The sequence below is a fragment of the Mus caroli genome, unplaced genomic scaffold (assembly GCF_978045245.1).
Source record: "Mus caroli unplaced genomic scaffold, Mus_caroli_1 scaffold_2, whole genome shotgun sequence".
In the NCBI taxonomy this organism is placed as follows: domain Eukaryota; kingdom Metazoa; phylum Chordata; class Mammalia; order Rodentia; family Muridae; genus Mus; species Mus caroli.
In genome coordinates, this window is record NW_028227257.1 from 71319710 (window position 1) to 71344982 (window position 25273).

General features: G+C 35.6%; 1 protein-coding gene across 1 annotated transcript in view; it reads right to left on the reverse strand.

The window, feature by feature from the left end:
* Positions 1-1800: 1800 nt before the first annotated feature.
* Positions 1801-25273, reverse strand: part of Kif18a (kinesin family member 18A) — a 58148-nt gene continuing 34675 nt past the window's right edge. The window contains exons 14-17 of the mRNA XM_021153104.3: positions 10086-10497; positions 9322-9429; positions 5720-5829; positions 1801-2299 (exon numbers count right to left, since the gene is read on the reverse strand). Coding sequence (XP_021008763.1) covers positions 2217-2299; positions 5720-5829; positions 9322-9429; positions 10086-10497 — 713 coding nt within the window. The 3' untranslated portion in view covers positions 1801-2216. The remainder of the gene's footprint in view (positions 2300-5719; positions 5830-9321; positions 9430-10085; positions 10498-25273) is intronic.

Consider the following 25273-nt stretch of genomic DNA (forward strand, 5'->3'; position numbering starts at 1 on the left):
CCTTCTTAGAATTGGGAACAAAACACCCATGGAAGGAGTTACAGAGACAAAGTTTGGAGCTGTGATGAAAGGATGGATCATCTAGAGACTGCCATATCCAGGAATCCATCCCATAATCAGCTTCCAATTGCTGACACCATTGCATACACTAGTAAGATTTTGCTGAAAGGACCCAAATATAGCTGTCTCTTGTGAGACTATGCCGGGGCCTAGGAAACACAGAAGTGGATGCTCACAGTCAGCTATTGGATGGATCACAGGGCTCCCAATGGAGAAGCTAGAGAAAGTACCCAAGGAGCTAAAGGGATCTGCAACCCTATAGTTGGAACAACGTGATGAACTAACCAGTACCCCGGAGCTCTTGTCTCTAGCTGCATATGTACCGAAAGATGGCCTAGTCGGCCATCAATGGAAAGAGAGGCCCATTGGACTTGCAAACTTTATATGCCCCAATACAGGGGAATGCCAGGGCCAAAAGAATGGGAATGGGTGGGTAGGGAAGTGGGGTGGGGGTATGGGGGACTTTTGGGATAGCATTGGAAATGTTTTTTTTTTTTTAATATTTTTATTACATATTTTCCTCAATTACATTTCCAATGCTATCCCAAAAGTCCCCCATAGCGCCCCCCACTTCCCTACCCACCCATTCCCATTCATTTGGCCCTGGCATTCCCCTATATTGGGGCATATAAAGTTTGCAAGTCCAATGGGCCTCTCTTTCCATTGATGGCCGACTAGGCCATCTTTCCATACATATGCAGCTAGAGACAAGAGCTCCGGGGTTCTGGTTAGTTCATCATGTTGTTCCAACTATAGGGTTGCAGATCCCTTTAGCTCCTTGGGTACTTTCTCTAGCTTCTCCATTGGGAGCCCTGTGATACATCCAATAGCTGACTGTGAACATCCACTCCTGTGTTTGCTAGGCCCCGGCATCGTCTCACAAGAGACAGCTATATTTGGGTAATTGAGGAAAATACGTAATAAAAAAAAAAAGAAAGATATAATTACCGAAATTAATCTGGAGGATGATTTGAAGGTGATTCTTTTTTTTTTTTTTTTTTGGTTTTTCGAGACAGGGTTTCTCTGTGTAGCCCTGGCTGTCCTGGCACTCACTTTGTAGACCAGGCTGGCCTCGAACTCAGAAATCCACCTGCCTCTGCCTCCCGAGTGCTGGGATTAAAGGCATGTGCCACCACGCCTGGCGAAGGTGATTCTTAGAACAGGCAACACAGTAGAAAAGTAATCACAAAGAATGGTGAAAAATTATTGGACCTTCTCTACAATTGATTCTTACCCTACTCTTAGGAACTGTGAAGATTATTCTGTCTCATGCTTTCTCAATTAGATTTTAAAGGAAAAAAAAAAAAAACCTGGCTAACTAAAAGCCTTAAGAAGTATCATAAGTTGTTATATGACTGATTGTTTTGCTGTGAAATCTGCACTCCAGATCACACAAGCAGGCCAAAGCAGACAAGTGAAAAAGGGTAAGTAAGTTGTAGCTCTGTGGAATCCAGACAGTAACAGAAATGAAATGCTTTCTCACCACTTCTACTTATTAAGAAACTTATGGATTGTTTACAAATTTGGTTTAGGTACATATTATCTTGTTCTAGAAGGAAAAGCAAATTTACAAAACTCATGCTTATATAAAATAACATTTAGCGTATACAAGGGATTGCAATAAAACAAGAAGACCAAACTGTTTAAAATCTACATCTTTAATATACCAAGTAATAAAATATTAGCACATTATTTATGGAAGGTATTCAAACAATATTTACAATGCAATGGACATATGTATCTACATTTTTACACCAAAGTTTTAGAAAGTAAAATGACATGTATGATTAAACCAACATATTGACACACAGCAGAAGACCAAATACATCTTGGCCATAACTATGACTTCTAAAGTCTCTCTATTTTTGAAAATAATAAGGGCAATTTAATTTACTATGTTTTCTACAATGTTCGAATCAAGTTGTAGTAAAGTATGAGTAAACTGGCATCCTGGTGACTTAGAGATTTTCAAGTATACCAAATATTTGAGAAATGGAAAAAATACCCTGTTGTAATTTGAAATTTATTTTAAATACAAAAGAAGTTTCATTTTGCTTGCTGAAAATATTTGAGCAAATGGTATTAGATGGCCTTCTTTCCCAGACTTGAAATACATTTCTGAAAGCATAAATACCACACAAGGACATTGATTCTTCTTATTGTACATTTTCTTTTGAAGTGTTTCTTCTAAATTTTCTAAGCATGGATGAATTTGTTTTGTTGGTATTTCTTTTATAGCCTAGAGAAGAAATAAAGATGAATAAATATAACGGACTGCCATTCAAAACTCCTTGTTCATTCCACCCATAACAATTCACTGACACAAATTCACTCTTGGAATTCATAGTTAGTTAACACAATTTAAATTACAACCGATTTCCTGAGGTTTCCACATCCTGTTTCAGTCCAGGGCTTCCATTGTTTTTTCCCTTGGTCCCTCTCAGTCTTTCCTTCTAATCTCAGCCTTTCCTTTGTGTGAATTAGCCTTAGAACCACAAATACCTTCTACCAGGGACTCCCAATAGTCACTGAGGGCTGGGATGCTGAAATACTTTCCACCAAGGACCCCACAGCCATCACACTGTCATAGGATACAGGGTAGCCAACAGCAACCAAAGAACAGAACAGCCAGCCAAGGACGTAAATGTTAAATCCAACATAATCCAAGCAAAAAACACCCAGGAAATTGTGGCACCATGAAAAAAACCCAAAACTGCAAATAACAGGAATAGAAGGAGAAGAATCCCAAACCAAAGGCACAGAAAAAAGTATTTATATAAATTATTTTAAAAAAATCACAGGGAGTTTCCACAATCTAAAAGAGGAGATGGTTAAAAAAGTTCAAGAAGCATGCAAACAACCAAACCAAGAAGACTAGAAAACAATTCATCATGACACATAATAATCAAAATGCTAAATGTATAGAACATATAGAAAGAAGTAAGGGCTCAAAAAAGCTAATTTATTAGAATAACACCTGAATTCTCCATGTAAACTTTGAAAACCAGAAGGTTTGAGACAGATGTTTAACAAAGTGAGAGGCCACATATGCCAGTTAAGACTACCATACCCAACAAAAATATCACTCACAATAAGAGGATGAAAAACATTACAATAAAACCAAATTTGTGCTCCAAAGAAGGCATTAGAAGGAAAACTTTAATCTAAAGAGACTAACCACACCCAAGAAGACAGTAGGAGCAAATTATCCCAGAGCAGTAGATCAAAAAAGAAAAAGAACCACACTGTTATAACAAAACAACAGGAATTGTTAAGTACAGCTCTTTGATAATTCCCACTATCAATGGTCTCAATTTCCCAATAAAAAGACACAAATGCGTCTAAGAAATCGTACCATCAAAGACATCATCTAAAGGATGAAGAAAGGTATTCCAAGAGAATAGACATAAGTACCAAGGAGGTGAACCATTTTAATATCTGATAAAACACACAAAATTAAAATTAATCAGAAGAGATATGGAAAGACACTTTATACTTATGAAAGGAAAAGGCCACCAAGAGGAAAGTATAGGTATAAACATATGTGCACCAAATACCATGGCACTCAAGTTCATAAAAGGAACACTAATACAACTATAACGCCACTTACTTTCTCTCTCTCCCACAGTGGTAATTCCATTTTTAATGACATTTACCTTGCTACCTCAAGCACTCTTTTTTTTTTTTTTTTTTTTTTTTATATTTTTATTACATATTTTCCTCAATTACATTTCCAATACTATCCCAAAAGTCCCCCATAGCGCCCCCCACTTCCCTACCCACCCATTCCCATTCTTTTGGCCCTGGCATTCCCCTATATTGGGGCATATAATGTTTGCAAGTCCAATGGGCCTCTCTTTCCATTGATGGCCGACTAGGCCATCTTTCGATACATATGCAGCTAGAGACAAGAGCTCCAGGGTTCTGGTTAGTACATCATGTTGTTCCAACAATAGGGTTGCAGATCCCTTTAGCTCCTTGGGTACTTTCTCTAGCTTCTCCATTGGGAGCCCTGTGATACATCCAATAGCTGACTGTGAACATCCACTCCTGTGTTTGCTAGGCCCCGGCATCGTCTCACAAGAGACAGCTATATTTGGGTCTTTTCAGCAAAATCTTGCTAGTGTATGCAATGGTGTCAGCGTTTAGAAGCTGATTATGGGACGGATCCCTGGATACAGCAGTCTCTAAATGGTCCATCCTTTCATCACAGCTACGAACTTTGTCTCTGTAACTCCTTCCCTGGGTGTTTTGTTCCCAATTCTAAGAAGGTGCACAGTGTCCACACTTTGGTCTTCATTCTTCTTGAGTTTCATGCATTTATCAAATTGTATCTTATATCTTGGGTATCCTAAGTTTTGGGCTAATATCCACTTATCAATGAATACATATTGTGTGAGTTCTTTTGTGATTGTGTTACTTCACTCAAGATGATGCCCTCCAGGTCCATCCATTTGGCTAGGAATTTCATAAATTCATTCTTTTTAATAGCTGAGTAGTATTCCATTGTGTAAATGTACCATAATTTCTGTATCCATTCCTCCCTCAAGCACTCTTATCTACCATTATCTTTAACAATTCTATTTTAAGCTACGATTCGATTTTAGAACCTACACAATAGACATATCCTTTGAAAAAGTAAACAAGCATCATGCATTATCATAGCAACTAGCAAAATTAGGGAAAAAATAAAAGGTTTCATGTTAACCAGAGGCATATATGCTATCTCATGAGACTCCTTTAAATTCAAAGAGCTCTAAGTGTCTTCAGAGAAGAACCTTTTTCATTAATCCTTATATTCATTTTTGGACCTAGCACAAGATGAATGCTTTCATAAATCAGTAGTTTTTGAAGGGAATCATAGGAATTATAGTGCTGGAGACAGGTCTGGCTGGGCTTTGTGGTATAGAACTGGTTGATACAATACATTCGTAGTAAACAGAAAGCCTTTTGTTGCCAGGGACACATGTCTTTCCCACATGCGATTGAGGTATCCTTTATTAATATCTTCCTCAACTTATCTCTGGGAGTCATAATATGCTTACAGCTAGGAACACAGTAGAGACTATATAGTAATTACATAAATGACTCAGGCCAAATTTCAAAAACACAAAGACTGAGAGGAAACATGTCAAGTGGATGTAGTTTATTTATAAAGTATAGTTGATAGATATGGTGGCACATGCCAGTAAACTCAGCATTGTACAGCAGAGGCAGGAGTTCAAAACTAGCTTGTACTAGATATTAAGACCGTGTCTCAAAAACAAAAAAAATTAAAATATACATATACTATCTAGTTATCTATCTATCTATCTATCTATCTATCTATCTATCTATCTATCTATCGATCGATCCGATATAATACATTTAACCTTTATTTCAGTTATTAGGTTTGCAGTATGAGGCAATCCACACAACAGTAGTGGTCTGTAGAGTAACAAGCTGGGAAATGTAGTTCTGACTTCTGGCTCTACTTTAGCATTTGCACACTCTTGAATACCTACCTTCTAATGTAGTTTAAATTTCCTTTCCTATTATTTATATAAATCATTCATGTCCTGCCACAATATATTAAGGGAGATGTTTATGAAGACACAAAACCAAGGTACTATGATAGATAATTATGTAATTAAATATCAGATTAACAGCTTAGACATACCCACTTTCAGTCTGTTTTCTTGCATAGGCTTAACGCTTGAATTATCCCGTCGAATGCGTTTGGCAAATCCACAACTTTCATCAGATTTTAATGAAGCATTTGATGCAGAACTTGTGGGAAAAAGTTTACAATTTAGTTAAGGCATTCAAAACTATCTTTATTTATGTATGTTATAATAAAATTAAATACAGAAATAACAACTGTACAATCCTGTATAAGTAATTTGAGTCACTAAAAATACTTAAAAAATAAACCTAGTTATGATTTTAATGATGCTAATATAATTTAGGTAAGGTGACAAGGTCCAGGTAGCAATTGTGTAGATTATTTCCCAGGTGCTTTGCCACAAGGAACATATGCACTCGTGTTACTCACACTGTGGAGATATGTCACAAGGAGTGAAACGCACTGATGCCGAAGTTTGAAAATAACTAAAATATTGTTAAGATTACATTTCACTCCCAATTTAATCTGATAAAACTCAGTTTGGTAGATTTTGGAATACCAAGGGCCTTAGGCTCTAGTTTTCTTTCTTTCTTTTTTTTTTTTTTTAAAAAGTGAAACAATTTGTGAATAGTAGATAAAGTATACATGAGATATTTTAATATTTTAAAACTGTATTAGAACATATATACCCTAAATATGTACATGAAATCTACTAAGTGGAAAATACCAGAGCTTATTATTCTCAAGCTCATCTAATTGGGGGAAAGGAAGATTATAAAAAAAAGTAATTACGTACACATCTATCATTAATCTTTTTTAACCTTAGTTAATGGCAGGATATAATTATTAATACCAGAGGGAATGTAACAGAATAGTAACTAATAGTCTGTGAACAGTCAAGTTACTTTCTATATTATATTCTTTAATATTATTTCACAGTATTGGCTTCTCATGTGCTAGTAGTCATTAATATATTTATACCCACAAATACACAATTTATGTAACTAGCCATTTCTGAGAAAACATGTATTTAATAATGACTATGTTTACATTGTGAGAACATTATCAGTATAAACATTTGCAACATCGGAGTAGAAACATAAAGACCCAGAAACCTTAATATTAACCAGTGAGGAGAATGACAAACTCGAGACGCTATAAAGCAGTGCTACAGTGGGTGAACCAGATGCTGATGGTTCACTCATCTAACAACGCAAGTGAGACAGACTAACTGTCCAACTCAGACTGACACCTGAGCAAAGGACAGGAGTCACAACTGTTCCACAGACTACTCTTCTAACATTGCTAATGAGTGGGGTCCTGAAATCAGGGATGGGATTAAACCTAAAATATGCCTTGTTTATCCCTAAATAAGTACCTATGATAAACTTCCACTTTTTTGCCTAAAGGAAGCAGGTTATGACTTGTATTTGGAAAATCCAACTGCCAGAATCTGTTGTCTTCTATACATGGGAAGTTATTATGCAATAAGTGTTACCTGAACATTGCTCTGCTTATTGTATGACAGGTGGTCTTCTAAGCATGGCTACTAAGTAGCTCACAGTAGGTAGCACATATTGTGTGGATATACCGGATAAAGGTAAGGCTGACATATTAGGATGTAAGAGATAGCACAAGATCTCACCCTAGTCAGAATGGCAATGCAAAGAAAATTCAAATTGTCAATTTCTAGAACTTTCCATTTAATGCTTTCAAATCTTGGTTGATTCCTGGTCACTGAAACACGGAAAACAAAGCCATGGGTTGAGGGGATGACTGTATTACTCAGTTAAGTGCCACAGATAGACAGGGAAAAACAACTCATCTATATGCTTCAGGTTTCCTTTGTGCTATGTTTCGGAAAGGCAAGATAGGTTTCTAAATTCACTTATGAGAAAACACTTTATGAAGTATGAATAACTATGTTGTTGTAAATTTGTGTCCTGTAGCCCAAATGTAACAAGTCCACGGAAGGAAATAAGATATGTGTAAGAGTTAACACTACGTGTTATATAAGGGATAGTAAAAAGACCATTTCATATTTACTATGTTTTCTGATTGTACCTATGATATGCCATAAAACTTGGGCTACTCTTGTATTAATTACTTTTCTGATTTATAGTATTTTTTCAAATTGGTGACTTAATGGCCTTTGTAAGTTTAGGAAGAAATCTTATCAAATTTCCCCTATTCTTTTTCTTCTTTTGGAAACTGAGAACGGATATTTCCAGAAAGTAGTGTTCTACAGGTCTCCTCCACATGTCTGTTTTCTTTCTGTTTCTTCCTTTACTTGTTTAGGCATTTTTCGAAGCATCTACCCTCCAGCTCACTCATACTCTCTTTTGCTGGGACTAATCCATTAAAATAGTTGACATGAGCTTTAAATTTCAGTAAATTCTATCTTTGTGATTCTAGGATATCTTTTTGATTAATTTTGACAGATTACAGATTTTTGGTCAATATTCTATCTTATCTACTTTGCTGAAATGAATCATGCTTACAATCAATAGGCCACATTTGCTAATCCTTATCCATGTCACCTGTAGGTTACTGTTGCTTTGATTGGCTGGTTTCCTTTCTTTAAGCCATTTGGTTGTGTATCTTGACATTCTATTATTTTGGCTTAATGTTATGTGTGAATATTTGCATAGGTGCCAGATAGCATTTTTAGAGGTTAGACATTTGAGATTAGACACATGTGGAATGGATATAGAACACATGAATTTAACAAAGACTGAGTTGGTCTAAGATCTGTTTCAGGCTTTCAAAAACTAGTTTCTCTCTAGATTGTCCTACTCCTAGAGTACAGCACCTCACAGATTTTCTAATAAAATCCTTGGGTGTTTAAAAGGTCTCCTTCTGTATCTTTGACCTTAAATCTTTGTACCCCAGAATGTCAAACTCTGCTTAACACAGGGGTCTTTTAGCAGCTACTTGCAGTTTGATTCTCAACAGACCTTAGAAGCTAGCAAGCCTTAAAAAAGCAAAGGCCGCATAGAATGACTTAGGTCCCAAGCTCAGGGATACCTGCAATCACTTAAGTGGCTTCTGTTTGGTCTCTAGCCTTATGCTATGAACTGGCAAGTCCTAAAATAAAGGGAGTGTAGTAAACTAAAGTTGGCTTCCAGTAGCATGTTGCTTTCTTGGATGGTACATTTTCAAGTCCTTGACTACCATGGTTGTTTGCCAATGCCTTCAACGAGCTGTTAGTTGTATTTTATTTAGTCACTACAATTGAATGACAATTGTAATTGTTCTTGTGGTCTGATATAAGTTAGAGTGACATGGAAAGATAGCAGACTCATCACTTCCCTATTTTGGGTATGCATCAAAAATCATTAAAACAACTAAATTCTAGGAGCAAAGAAACTCAGGACAAATAATCAAACAATTGTCACCAGAATAAAAGTAAGAACTAAGTGACACTTTGGAAGTCAGAAGACTTTTCAATTTATATTTTTAATAACTTAAAAATGGGATACTTTATGTAAATTTCAAGTAGAATTCTTGGGCTTCATTCAGGTTTCCCTTCTATAACATAAATCCAGAGCTTCACTGGGCACTTCACTGAGTCCAACAATAATAAAAAGTCATGGAAAATGAAAGTATAAAGATAATCTTATATAGAGACCAAAACATTCCATGCTTCATCATACCTCATTTGTTTCCATTTCCTCTTTGCAGCAGTAGTCATTGCCATGTAGGACGGCACACTTGCTGATTCAGGCATAGAATCCTTTGTTGAAAATGAAGAAGACTCTATCCTAAACATTAAGAACGAAGAATTAAAGAGAACAGAATTGCTTTACGCTGCAAAGAGAAAAGTGACTTACACTTCTAAAATAAGAAAACCACTGATGTTAATATGTACAGTAAGATATTCCTCCATAAAATAAAACATTCTCTCAATTAAAAACACCAGTTAGATATGCTGTCAATAGATTTCTGCATTTCTTATAGTAAAGAAATGTAGAGGTATTTTTCTTCCCATATTTAGACTGGGTGTTTTTATGTAGTTGAATGCTTGCTTAAATGACATTCATTCAGTCATATATTAGATGGCTGACTATGCTGAATTGTGGATATTCCTCATCGATGAGTAAGCAGAGTAGTCTTTTTCATTGATGGCTTAGGATACACAGCATCAGAATATAGAGAACAAATGAAATTCTTCTTAAGGTCTCCTCTAGCTTAAGGAGGGTCAATAGAGTTAGAATATAAAATTTGCCATTTTAAAAAGTGGTTAATGTATCCACGCTCAACTTAAATGTAGTAAAGAAGCAACTTTTATATCAAAGAGAGGACAATTGATTTATGAAATACACCTCCAATATAAACAAAGAAGAAGAAGAAAGTTAACAGTTTGCAAGACTTTGGGGAAAGAAAACAACGACGAGTGTAAAGCACTCTGCTTTCGTACCTGTGCACACTGCTTTTGCTGCTTGCTAGTGGTTCTTGTTCGGGCCATTTATTCTTCAAGCCTCTGATGCTATCACACAGAGCAGATGTAGAGTACAAACCCTGTTTGCACTCAGTTCTGTTGAGAGGAGACTCTATTCTACACAGTGCTTTCAGGGAATTATCATTCATTACATTTGCAGACTGCGATGAAGCTCTCGTTAAGGATGGAAACAGGTCTTGAGCTTTTTTGCAGTCCTCTGGCGTATAAACAATAGGCTGAAGTTCTTTGCTGAAAGAATCATTGAGCTGTATACTTTCAGACAGTGCAGACTTCTGAGTATGTTGTACTTTCAAGGGAGAAGGAATTATTTTTCTTCTGGTTCTTCGTTGTGGAGTAATTTTAAGCAAGTTAGGTTCACTCACAGATGTGCCTGTGCAATAAAATTATAAAATTAAAAAGTTCAATGATGCATCAATAGTCACCCCAAAAATCTCAACAATTAAGAAAAATTAAATCACCAAGAACATAAATTTGATTGAAATCTTAAAGAGAATAACTAAGAAAGGAATACAATATGGCTAATTACTAACAACTTTAATAGTAAATTTACTGTATAAAGTATAAATTCTTAATAGCCATCTTTAGATTCTGTGTAAACACGATCAAATTTCCAACCATTTCTTTCAATTCACAAGCAATTTTCAGCATTGATGTTTGTCCTGGAGCTAAGAACAAGTACTTAGTATTTGTAGGTATAGATTTAACTAATCCTCCTGGGAATCCACACCACCTCATTAGAACTGAGTGGCCTTGTGAAGTAGGCAATGACCAAGAAAACCCTGCTTCCCTTGTGTTTGTCAACACCTCCATAGATTCTATGTTTTAAAAATAAATACAATTAAAACAACCGTGATTGTACAATCCTCTTAATTAAAGGCTTCTAGTAAAATTTAATAGAAACATGCTAAAGCATTTTTGGTGCTTGATCCAAAATTGAAAACAAATTGTTCTAATAAACTTAAAAGTTCTCAGAGACCTAGAAATGCTCACCATTTAAGCATATAAATTTTTCTCATATGTTTTATATTAACGTCCCAAATCATGACACTGTAAAAATATACTTTGTGAATGCTAATATACTTTTCTTATATTTGGTATTCTGCATGCATGATTGTGATGAACTTGAAGACAGCTGACATGAAATATTAGCTTAGCAAATACTGCTCATTGAAAAAAATATGTATTATTTTCACGTATTTTTAAAATCAGGAAGAAAAGCTCCCAATTGATGTTATTAGTTAATACTACTTAAGTACTGATAAAAGAACATATATACTTTAATAAGGCAACTGAGAACTCTAGCTAGGTAAAAATACATGTATGGCGAGGTGATAACTAGTACGTGCATTATTCTTATTATGATAGTTGTCAATTACCCTCTAGGAAATACAAGTTAGAAACAGGAAGAAAAAATGATTTCCATTCTACTAAGGAATTTGACTTTTCTGAGAACTAGACAAATGAGATCTAGATCTTAAAATAATTTTCCACTCCCTTTAACATGACATTTGTCAAATTTTCCATTACCAGATATTTTTATACTAATGCCACAGTGTAAAGACAGTCACTTTTCTCCACTGTGCTGCTACCACCAATTTGGTGGCTAATAATAGCTAGAAGATTAACTTCTTTTCCCATGAGAGACACAGGGGTATAGAAGACAGAAAACTATATTGAGGATAGAGAACTGAGTTACGAGTCAGGAGACTTGAATTCTATTTCTGGTTTTACCAAAGACCCAGTGAATGACCTTGGGCAACTCACTTTAAGTAGTGTGCACATTAATACCTTGTTGGAAAATGGAGATACTGTTATTGCACAGAAAAGGGATTTTCCAGGATTAGATGATAGGAATATTTAGGGTTCAATGCAATGCTCTGGAAATAAAAAGCGTTTCATATTAAAGAATTACAACTTTAATAACGTGGTAGTTTACTTTCTAATACTCTATCACTAACCAATTCAGTTATCTCTAAATAAATGTATTTCAAATATCTTTCAAATGATACAAAGTTTATCAAGATTGATAAATTGCAAAATAAACTGTATGTATTGGTGAACGAAGGACATGAATGTATTATTTGCCATGGAAGTATAATAACATACAAAACTTACCAAAATGGCACAAAAGATAAAGACAGCCATAGTCACCACTTTTCTATATGTTTAATGGGAGGAATCTCTGCAGTGAGACCTGGCAACTGACCACATGGAGGGCTATATTTTTTTTTCTACAGCAAGTAGTGTATGAAAATGAGAATCTCCAATAAGACACTTAAAAAGAAAAAACTAAAGACACTAGTTTTCTAGGAAAATATAAACATAAACTCAGCATCAAATTGTATTTGAGCAGAATTGGTTAAAGATAGAAATAATAATGTCATAACGGTTTACTTTTAGTTATAATTCTGTAATCTTAAATGTTAGGGTGGAGGACAGACATGGAGCGATAGGAAACATGATCAGATACTGAGTGCTGTGCTTGGCTGGCAAGAGCTACTATGAATATACAACATATATGAGAGAGAGCTCTCAGTTCTCAATTTTATTTAATTTAGATAAAATAATGAGATGGTGGTCAATTTAATACCACCTACACTGACTGGTTGATAAAGCCTTAGGAAATAGCAAAAACAAAACAAATATTTAAACTTTCACAAAAATTATACATTCAACCTACTGAAACTATATATAACATTAGGACCCACTTAATTACATCTTAAAACACATAAATCTTGAATAAGATTTCTACATTATATAATGACTATTCTTTAGCTAACTGTAATGCTTTAGAAAGGTACAAAAAAATTGGACAGTATAAGGTTAAGGTTACTCTAAAGTAACTTTTAAGATCCAGTGAATATGCTAGGCCTATGTTGACAAAGATTTTGCTGTACTTTTCCATTAGAAGGAAGGGGTATGTAGTACATTTCCAGAAGAGCTGTCTTGTGGCAGAAGCATCTAACTCAGCCTGAGAAAATGTTATCTACCAAGTGGAGATAACTTTATCAATCAAGGTTCCATGATTCTCAAACTGTGGACATGATAAAACGGAAACTGGAAGCAGATTATATTCTTTTATAAATGTCTCCATAAAAAGTCTGAAAAGCTTGCACACATATATAATCCTAGCCCTCAGGAGGCTAAGGTGGAAAAAGACTTGAGAATTCAAAGTCATTCTGAGCTATATAGGAAGATCCTGTAAACAAACAAACCAATCAGTGGGCAGGAGATGGAAAAGGAAAATCAGTAGGCAGACTACAGTTCATGTGAAAATGATGATTGCCTGGGTGGGGCAGTCACAGCAGTGATGGAGGAGTGTGGGAAACATGTTAGAATCAAGTTAGACACAAATGATATAATACATCTATTTATAACATTTTAAAAGCATGAATGGTTAGCTGTTTGTTAGAGGGACCAAAGTAGTTCAGGCAAGGAGTAAGTCATCTCTTAGTATCAGTGGGAACTGATTGCAAGATGGCGCTCAAATTCCAGCCTCCACATAATTCTTCTATAAAATGTGTTGGCAAGTGGGGATGGGCATTACTATGTTGTCTAAGATCATACTGAAATAAGATTCAGAAGATCCTTGTGTTTTGGTCTGCTAGCTGGGACTACAAGAACATACTTCTATGCACAGGCTTTCATAAGTAAAAGCACTTACAATAATCTCAACTTACCTAAGAAGAAAATATAAAGGAATGGCAGGTAATCCAGAAACAGTATGACACAGTACTAGACCTCTACTACAAGGGCGGAATTAAATCAATTAGGGAATAGCCAAATAAAACACAGAACATTCAAAAGCATCATAATCTTAATTTTGACAAAACAAAGCAAGTTCAGTTCCCAGCATTCACTTCAGGTGGAACACACCAGCTTGTGACTCCAGCTGATACTCTCTTCAGGTACAAACCCACATACAGACATGTGCAAATATATACAGTTAAAAGTGAAATCTTAAACATTTGTGATAAGGTTTTAAATAAATATTTGTTGGCTTTGACTGGTGAATGAAAAGAGTAAAGTTTGGATATTCCTCCTATTACCATCTCTCAAACTTCTTGAATTTTTATTTAAAAGAATATGAAGAAATAATATAGGTATAATAAAAACAATTCGGGCCGCCTATACATTAAAATGAACTATAGGAGAGTTTGACAAAGAAACATATGAACATAGTATTTATCAAAAAAGAAATACCTAAACACTTACAGATTACCTGTACTGCTCAGTGCATCATTTACTTCTACCCATAATCTACCTGTCCTACTTTAACATCTGTACTGTTGAAACATTTTACTTCTTCAGAAAGTCTATTTCAGTTGAAATAATTTCAGAAAGTAGAAAAAGTTCTCCTCTTCCTACAAGTAGTTTAAAGAAATATTAACATATTAATGCTTTGAATAGTTTTTAATCTTTTAGTTCTGTGAATCCGTAATTGAGTTACAGAGTTAAGTATTTATGCATATGTATATGACACTTTGGAACACAGTCAAATATATTTACTTTTCTGCTGTAATAAGTTGGATCTGAGATAAAAGCCAATAGTATAAGTGATCTATGTCTTCATTCCTCATGAATAAAAATTATAATACTTATCACACACATCAGTAGAAGCATACTGTTTAGAAACAATCTGTAAATACTGAAATGTTGTTATGAACTCTGTAGCATATATTCCAGAAAACAAACAGAAAGAAAAACATTTTTTTGCCTATTTTCTTTGAGTAGTTTTAAAAACATGTAAAACCACTGCTATTATTTTATTTTTTACTTATGTGTGCGTGGAGATGTGTGGGTATGCACGTGCCTGTGCGTGCAGGTGGCCACAGTGGCCCCAGGAGATACCTGAATTACCTCTAGGTAGTGAGTTACAGGAAGTGTGAACTAGCTGACGTGAATGCTGAGACCTAAGTTCAGACCCTCTGCAAGGGCAGTGGACACCTAACTTGGGAGCCTCTCATCAGCCCCTGGGTGAAATGTGTTAAGTGATTATCTTAGTAATTATGAAAACTATTTCTTTTTTTTTTTTTTTTTTTTTTTTTTGGTTTTTCGAGACAGGGTTTCTCTGTGTAGCCCTGGCTGTCCTGGCACTCACTTTGTAGACCAGGCTGGCCTCGAACTCAGAAATCCGCCTGCCTCTGCCTCCCGAGTGCTGGGATTAAAGGCGTGCGCCACCACGCCCGGCTGAAAACTATTTCTTAAGTCAATATAATATTAATGAGAAGTCTGTCTAAATAATTTCAAACCAAATGTGTAGTTTTATTTAATTCTTATTAGAGAAGAAACTTGAATTCATTTATAGATGTTTCTCCTAGCAAAATACCTGAAAGTCTCAAATGTTACAAGTTCAAATTCATCTTGGTTATAAAGTGAGATCAGAGGCTAAATTCAGGTACTTGATACCTATTCTCCAAAAAACAAAACTACCTTCCTTAGCCACTCCACCAAAGGCTACCATACATTTCAAACAAGAACAACTTTCTTGCCTGCCTTAGGCCTCAAGCAAAATAAAAGTAAAAACTAAAGTAATACAAACCCTCACAAACACTGACATTTCTAGTATGAGACTAATATGGTTCAGCGATCTTTATTTTTTACTGAACCTTGTAACTAAAGCAGTAGCATGATTACTTGCAGAGTACCAGAAAAGTCACGTGGGCTACAATTTCAGCCTCAAAAAGAATTTGGTATCTGACAATCCTAGTGTTCATTGAAGCTTTCTCATTTAATACTTTGCTGTTCAACAGTAAGAAAATGGATACACTTCAACTCACAATGTCAATAATATGTGCTGTTGGCAAATATGCAGCCTCTTGTTTTCTAGTTTATTGTCGTTACCAGGAGATACCCAGTAATATGAAATAATGCAATCAGGATTAACATAATGACTTACACAAATCAGATTATCTCCACAGACCCAAAAACTATGAACAGAAGATACCACCCTAGTTGCAAAGTACTATATGGAGAAGATATCTCTTGTCTATTATTGGGAAAGAAAATAAGTGTACTAATACTAGATATCTTTACAATTTAAAGTTGGGTTACATAAAAATCTAAGCATTTTATAAGATCCTGGATTCCAAGCACAACAACAAGCAAACTTCCTTAAACTTATAAGGTCTCATAAGGTCTACGTGAATAGAAGAGATAAAACAAAACAAAACATGTACCATAGTTGGCCATGTTTATAATTCATGTATGCACAGTATATTCAATGTGTACGTATGTGGAAATCACCAGAGAAAAACAACTCACTCACACTCACACACACTCCAAAAAGAAGTGAAAAGATAACATAATTAGGTAAAGCAAATAATTAGGTAGTCAATTCAGAACTAATTACATTAAACAAAACAGCACATAACAACTTTTAATTTCATTTATTCATTTAGGAAGGATGATACACTGTATAATTTTATTAGACATGAGAATAATTGGATGACTATCAAATGCTTTAAAAATCAACTTTAAAGTATCTGATCTAGCTATTTTACTTTTAGGTATACAGTCTAAAGAGAAAGAGAAATTTTAACGAAGTTTTACTTATGAAAACAATGAAGTAAAAACCAAACAAAAACAACAACAACTCAATGTTCTTTAGTATATTAGTATATTATATATAGTATATTAGTATATTTATTAGATATTAGACTTAGAAGAGACAAGAAAAAGAAAACCAATTTATATGTCACCACAATTATTCATTTCTTGTATCAAAATTTCTTTGAATGCTCTAAAAAATTGGAATACCCACTATACAACTCACAGACCATATGAAACCCAAGAAGGAAGACCACACCAAAGTATGGACGCTACAGTTCTACTCAGAAAGAGGAAGAAATTAATATCAGGAGGTAGAGGGAGAGACAGACATCTGGGAGGGAGAGAGGAAAGGGAGAGAAAAAGGGGGAGCTGGTTCAGATAAAGGAGGAAATGGGGAGAAGTACCAAGGGTCATGAATGTGAAAGGTGTGTAGCAATGGGGGATGGGGAACTGGGGGTAGACACTAGAAAGTCCCAGAGACTGGCCCACCTAGGGATCCATCTCACCTGCTGACATCAAACCCAGACACTATTGCAGATGCCCAGAAGAGCCTGGTATAGCTGTCTCCTGAGAGGCTCTGCCAGAGCCTGACTAATACAGATGTGGACGCACGCAGCCAGTTAAGTCAAGGATTGAATGAAGGAGCTGAAGGGGTTTGCAACCCTATAGGAAGAAAAACAATATAAACCAACCAGACCCTCCAAAGCTCCCAGGAACTAAACCACCAACCATAGAATACGCATGGAGGGACTCATGGCTCCAGCTGGATATGTAGCAGAGGATGGCCTTATCTAGCATCAGTGAGAGGGGAGCCCCTTGGTCCTGTGGAGGCTTCATGACCCAGTGTAGCAGAATGCTACGGTGCTGAGAAGGAGTGGTTAGGTGGGTGGGAGAGCACCCTCATAGAGGAAGGGGGTGGGAGGAGAGGATAGGGGGTTTGTGGAGGGAAAACTGGGAAGGGAGATAACATTTGAAATGTAAATAAAATAACCAATAAAACATATGAAAAAATAGAAATAAAAAATCTTTAAATGCTAAGAGGTTTATTATAGAGCTGTACATTAGTCTAGAAGCAGAGCACAGTGGTTATCAAACGGGAGTCACAGACTGTAAAGCAGGGTGCGCGTGACAGGGTCGGATCTAACTGAGGTTTAGTAGGAATGGTGACAAGGAGCCTTCCCTTGCCAGCACCTGTACTAAGAATGCATACAGCAGGAGGTATCCCGGGAAACAAAGCAAAATGAAACATTAGAGGGCAAAGTTCTAGAGTGAAATCAAGGATTAATAATAATAAGTACATCTTTATAAACACTTCTGGCTAAAAATGATTGATACAAGTATTAATCATAAATCTGGATTATTTTTAACAGATTTGTGCTCCATGGCATTCATGGATGCATATCATACAGGTAATACATTTAAAATTTTAAAAGATAATATGCCCAGGTACAGTGAGGCACATCTAGGTAGCCAATTTGGAGCAAACACAGAAATTTGAAGGCGTACCTGGCCTACAAAGGCAGCTTGCACAATTTACCGAGAACCCGTTTCAAAGAATTCCCAACAAAAAAGCAATAATAATCAATATCCAAAAGAAGCAAGCAAACATGGGTACTTGTGGTATGCCAGTGGTAGGATAATTGCCTAGCGTGTTCAAGGCCCTGAGTTAGATTAGTACCAAAACCCAAAATCCCACAAAAATAAAAATTAAGATGCTATCAAAGTATTCATACATCCTATAGTAAATTCATTATACAATCGTGGCTATATAATATTAACTTCAGTAAAGAAAATATAAATTGTATACAAAGTATTACAAACAGAATATAATTCTCCATGTACTTAAGAATTATTACAGTAGTTAAAGATTAATCCTGCAGTTTGAGTGAGGTCACCCAAACCCCTTTATCTTTCACTCTGTAGAAAAATATTAGAAAATATGACTTCTACTGTCACAGCACCCATACACATTTAAGATGTAAAAAAGAAAGAATGCAAAGGAGCAATACAGACATATTTATGGTTGTACGCCAGTAAGTAAACAATGTCATAATATACTCAGAGAGCAAGAGGCAAATAAAATGTCTTTAGGGCTCAAAATGTAACTTCTGTTTATTGGTTATGACTAAAAATTTTGCCAAGTGGGAAAAATATGAAAGATTTAACTATAAATATTCCTGTTCCCTTCCATTTGTCATTTGAAGATTATAAAGATATTGTACTTTTTACACACTTCCTTGTAGGCACACAATTTTAGGGGAGATGTAGACTGAAAGTAGCACACTGCACTCAGTACACGCTGCACTCAGTACAAGCATCTGCATTGTTGGAGACTCTCTTCTATTGGTATTTCTCCCTTTATTGTGCTTTAAAATCAAACCACAGACATGAGGGATAAGAAAACAAATCAGAAAGAAAGGTTAGAGACGGAAATATTACTGTGAGTTTCCAGATGGGTAATACAGAAGTCTTGGCTTTTCATTTAATGTCACAATTTTATCAATTCCATAAATAAACCTTGCCCATCAGTACCCGCAGTACTCTAACTGAGCTTTCTGTTTTTCAGACCCAAAATAGGTGCATATTTTACTCTACAGACATACAGTATAAAGATTTAAACTCAAATAAATATTTGGCCCTAAAGTTTAAAGTTTTGACATAGGCATACTACTGACTTTTAAAATAAATTATTTTTTTCTGAATAAGAAGTAATGTACAATAAAAATATAAAATATTTAGGGCTAGCTATGCATGATAGTGCAGGTCCTAAATGACAGCATTCAAGAGGATGAGGCTAGTGGGTCTTTGAGTCCAAGGCCATCAAAACCTATAAAATCAGTGAGACTGTGTCTTAAAGAACAAAGAAAAAAATGTAAAGGAGATACATAAAGAAAATGCTTAAGCTTAGACGAATAACCAATATATAAACATGCACTAACCATAGAAATCTGGTAGTGAATAAGAGCAAAGACACAATTCATCATTTTTTTTCTTTCTTCGAGGTGGGGTTTCTCTGTGGAGCCCAGGTTGTCCTGGAACTCACTGTAGAGACTAGGTTGGTCTTGAACTCACAGAACTGCCTGCCTCTGCTCTCCCAACTCTCGCTGGGAATAAAGGCATGCACCCATCAATTTTAGAGTTTAACTTTCAGATGTAACTACAAAAGCCGTTTAAAACAAAGGATGATGAAGAAAAAGTAGCATTACTATAGATAAAAACAAAACAACAGAAAGTTAGCAGCTCTGACGAGTAGAGATTTCATAAAAAGAATCCCACATGCCTACTTACTGCATGTAAAACAAAGGTACAAAACAAACACACAGAGAACAACTAGCTTCTTAGTGGAAAGAGAGGCCCATTGGTCTTGCAAACTTTATATGCCTAAGTACAGGGGAACGCCAGGGCCAAGAAGTGGGAGTGGGGGGGGGGTGATGGAGGGGAGTGGGGGAGAAGGGCATGGGGGACTTTTGGGATAACATTGGAAATGTAAATGAAGAAAATACCTAATAAAAAAAAAAAGAAAAAAAAAAAAGAAAACAATGTATTGTCTATGGCCATACCACCCTAAACATGCCTGATCTCTGAAGATAAGCAGGGTCGGCCTGGCTAGTACTTGGATGGGAAAAAAACAATGTATTAGATTATTATATTAAAATAAATTAGGAGAGGATGGAAAGGAAAAATGTGCAATTTGTGGATGGGAAATGATTCTAAAAGCACTGAGAAAAAGTTCAGGGCTGAAGTCCAGTGAAGGCAGGGGATGAACTGAAGGAAGGAATATCCCTGCCCTTCTCATCCCATCCTACACTGTTAGATATTACATAATGTTTCCAATCATCAAAGCTATAGTTCATCTCTCCTGAACTGCAGAGTTTTAAATGCCCACAATGACATCTCCACTTTGGATATATCTTAAGGCAAATTTAACAAGGCCCTAACTAAACTATACATAAACTACTTTGACTCTGAAAAACCATTCTATGTGAAGTCTCTTCCAACCTTTTTAATCTGAACCCATCCTTTTAGACACCAATCTCAAAAATGTTATGATTCATACTATTCTCTCAGCAATTCTAATTCTTGTCTGAGGCAACTCCATCCTTACTTGCTATTATAACACTCTCCTAATGCTACAACCTTTCTGTACCATAATATGATCTCAACACTGTCAAATTTTACTACTCAGCCAAACTCACATCTATGCTAAGATCACGCTCAACATGCATGTATCATTCAAAGTAAGTGTGTAATTCCTAATAATAATCCCATGTGCTGTGCCTTCTCTTTAACTCTGATTCTAATGATTTCCTTTCCTTTGTTACAGTTTTGACTTTCTTGGAACAAGTTAGACAAATCCCCATGTCACGATTTAGTAAGACTAATTTCCCTACTCGAAAAGAAGTCTAGACAGATACTCTGGCTATACTTGAAAGATCCTTCAAGGTTATTAGTGAAAACTACCTTACTATGTTAAAAAAAAAAAAGAAAAAAAAAACCCAACAACAGCACATTACCTGAAATCTACTCCTAATCTCTGTTTAAGTGACTCATGTTTTCTTCCTTATTAGAGGATGAGTCCAATTATGTAGAGGCTTGTTTTGCAGTGCTGTATTTTTTTTAGACAATTTCCCCCTTTCCTTCCTCCTATATACTGCCACTATTTTCTTTTTAATTAATTTCCTCAATGAATCTAGTTGTTGCCATGTGCCTGTGTGTATGCCTGTGTGCATTTCCTAAGTACTTTACATTTAGTAACTCAGTATTAAAGAATGAACAAATAAATGTTCTCAGAGTTAGGTGTCTGTAAACAAACAATATTTGGCAAAAGGTAATTATACTAGAAAAGTACTAAAATGATTAGCCAATTCACAGAAAAGAGACTCTTAAAAGAAATGGAATAAGGCACATATGCTAAGAAGCAAAAAATGTAAATTGTTCTAATGTTCATTAACTAGACAGTGGGCAATAAGCAACTACCAAATACAAAAATGCAACAGAACCTCAGATTTTAAAAGGTAACAGCTGGAACTGGTGCTGGATACATTTAATCTCAGCACTTGGAAGGGGATCTAGAGTCCATATCTGTGAGTTCAATTAGCTTGGTCTACAAAGCAAGTTCTAGGTTACATAATGAGACCCTGGGCCAAGAGGCATTCAAAGTTGATTAACCAGTGATGAAATAAAGCCGTCTCCTGATTGTCTACTTCAATAAAGTGCAGAAACAAGTCATTTCTGTGACAGGGAAATGTAAACGGTGACAATATATTAAATAACACTAGGTGTAGAGACATTTTTTTCTAGAGACAAGTGATATAAAAGGAAGCAATACATATGTAAGATTGACTTAAGGATAACCCAGTGGAGAAGCAGAGGTAGAAGAAAGCAGATGGGACTCTGCTTTCTTTCTTTAGACATAAACACCAGGATAAATCAAAATTCTTCCTTTGTCAAATATTATTTTCCATACATTTATTATTTTAAATGTTTAATAAGAGTACAAGTTAAATTTATTATGGTTAATCTAATCAGCTTTTGAAAATATGCTTTAAATAAAAATATTGCCTCTGATTTAAAGGTTCTTAAGCAAGTTGAAAAAAGTCAAGCTTAATACCATTTAATATTTTTTAAACTTAAGAACAAAACCAGTTGATAATGTTTATGAATATATATAAGACATAAACCAAACTGTTTGTTCCTCTCCATGAACATAATTCAATATATCTAAGGTCAATAACTGTGTTTATAAATAACTCAGGCATTTTTCCTTCTATCCTTTTAAGACTGTACATATGGATAAAACATATACAGCTCATGGAATAAGAAGACATGTAATTAGTTAATGTATGAAATCAGTTTAACTAAATACTCAAAATGACCAATAGAAAAACAAGAACACTAAACCTACTTGATATTTTTCTAAAAGAAAATACATGTTTGTAAAATACACTATTTCGCCTTTGCTTTTAAAAAAATCATGAAAAATAGTCAAATATTTTACTTTAACGTTGACATAGTCTGTACAAGTATGTTATATGTGAGATATGGATTAATAACATGATTATACACACACACACACACACACACACACTAGACATCCAATATCATGTGGTTGGTGGTTTTCTGTCTTGGTGCCAACCCCCCACTTCCTTCCCAATATCTTCAATTCACTAGAATTGAAGCAACTGAAAAATATGAAAATATATTTAAAGTGTTGCTTTCCAGATATCTCACCTAGGTAAATTCTAATGATGATAATGCTTAAGTAAAGAAATATGAAAATATATTTAAAGTGTTGCTTTCCAGATATCTCACCTAGGTAAATTCTAATGATGATAATGCTTCAGTAAAGAACCAAGACTAATATATGTACACAGACCTATTTGAGAGTAAAGAATGAAATGGAGAGATTTAAAAATAACGTACCCAACTCTTGTCACCTTAATGTAAACATGTAAGAGAGCTCCCATCCAAGACTAACAAGGACCTATCCTAGTTAGGCCCCGAGACCATGCAAGACTGAGTTCATTCAGACCGAAAAATCATGGAGAAGTGTGGGTAGTGAGGTGTACAGGATCTCAGAAGTTGGAATGGGGAAAGAGCATGCAAACAGTTTTCAAGTTGAAAAAAATAAGTAGAGAATTTCTGCTAGTAAAATAGATGGACCTAATGCAGACAAATCTTTCTTCTGAAGACAGCTAAAGAATCTGTACAATGTAAAAACATCAGTTTGAAAGCGGTGGATTGTTAACAAATCTGTTGAGAGCCACAGGTGAAAGGGGAAGTTGGAAACTCAGGATTTCTAAAATTACAGCTAATTTTTCTTTAAGGCTGCTTGCTGCTTATTGAAGTCTGGTTCCTATTCCTGTTATAAACATGTGACCAAAACAATTTAGGGAGAAAAAGGTTTACTTTAGCCTACAGTTTACAGTCCATCATCTATCAACACCTGGAGAAGAGCTCAAGGCAGGAACCTTGATGCAGGAACTGAAGCAGAACTCATGGAAGGAGACTGCTTACTGGCTTGTTCCCCACTTCTGTTCAGCTAGACTCCTTATACAACCTACTGTGGGCTAGGCCCTCCTCCAGTTAGCAAGGAAGAAAATGTCTCAAAGACATGTCCATTGGCCAATATGATAGAGGCCATTTTTCAGTAGTTAGTAACTCTTCTAAAGTGTAAAGTTGACAACCAAGAAAAGCTATCACAGCATTGCCAGAGGATGTTGTCGAGAAAACTCAGCAACACTGGGAACACTGCGAATAAGGAGTAATAAAGAGCTCCAGGCTGCGAGGTCACTAGACAATTCCCAATACTGAACTACGTCCATGTAAAAACCCAGCATAATTAAAGTAATGATAAATCATTGGGCATGGTGGGATATATCTATAATCTAACACTCAGAGTGCAGAGACAGGAGGATTTCAGGTTTGAGGTCAGCCTCAGCTTCAAGTTTCAGGCAACTAAATTCCTGTCTAAAAACCAAACTTCCCTAAAAACCTGAAATAAGAACAAAACCACCCAATACAATACTCAAATACAAAGATATGTAACAGATGATGTATCAATGCTACTAGCAATCCAAATAGTAACACATTTCTTTAGGATGTGTTACTATTTTAGTTTACTAAGAAATTAAACATATGCTCTCCTAAGCACTAGGCACAATACTCTTTATCCTAAACACCAGAAGCCACATTGTTCAGCCACTATCATTTTTATTTTGTAATGTTTTATAGACATGTATCTTGAAGATACAAAATGATCCAACATTCAACATTTCTGACTGTCACGTGGGCTCTCCAGTTTCAGTTTTGAGGCATCTAATATTGTACGTATCTACACCAGAAACTTACTTTTGGGGAGCCAAAATAGTCAATAAAGTACTTAAAGTGAAAAAGGATTTTGGTTTTCTAATCTAGCAAATCATTTTCTCTGAACGCACAAAAGCAAATATATGTTGCTATGGTGTGAATATAAAACGTCTCACCCTGGCTCATGTGTTAAACCACTGTTTGTGCTATTGTGGGGGGATGTGGGGCATCACCGGAAAAGGTAGGACCATGAAATTTAAGGTTATCTGGCCTTCAGCCTCTCATTTACTCTCTGTTCCTTCTCTGTCAACTCTTCCATAATGTGACTCCTCATAGTATGTACTGCCCATGGGGTTATGGACTGATTTTTTGCAATCTTTGACCAAAATAAATCCATTCTTAGGTATCTGGTAACAGCAGTGCAAATTCTGCGTAACATACACAAATATAACCTGATACTACTCAACAGAATACCGGTTAATTCCCACGGCACAGTTATTCTGTAAGTTCTTAAATGAGGTACATTCCTGATGTAGGTAGGCTTAAACTGTTTACAATAAACTAAGTAACTGATAAAAATTATAGAACAAAATGTGCTAATATTCAGGTGAAACCTCACAAAACCTAGGCTTAACCAATAAAACTTATTTGTGAAACAAAGCCAGAGAGCTCATGAGAAGACAGAATGTGCAAGTCAGAGAGGATACATAAACATAACTAAGTTGGTACAATCAGCTATCTCAAAGACAGGGTATTCCACTTTTTATTCTATGTAAAAAGTATTA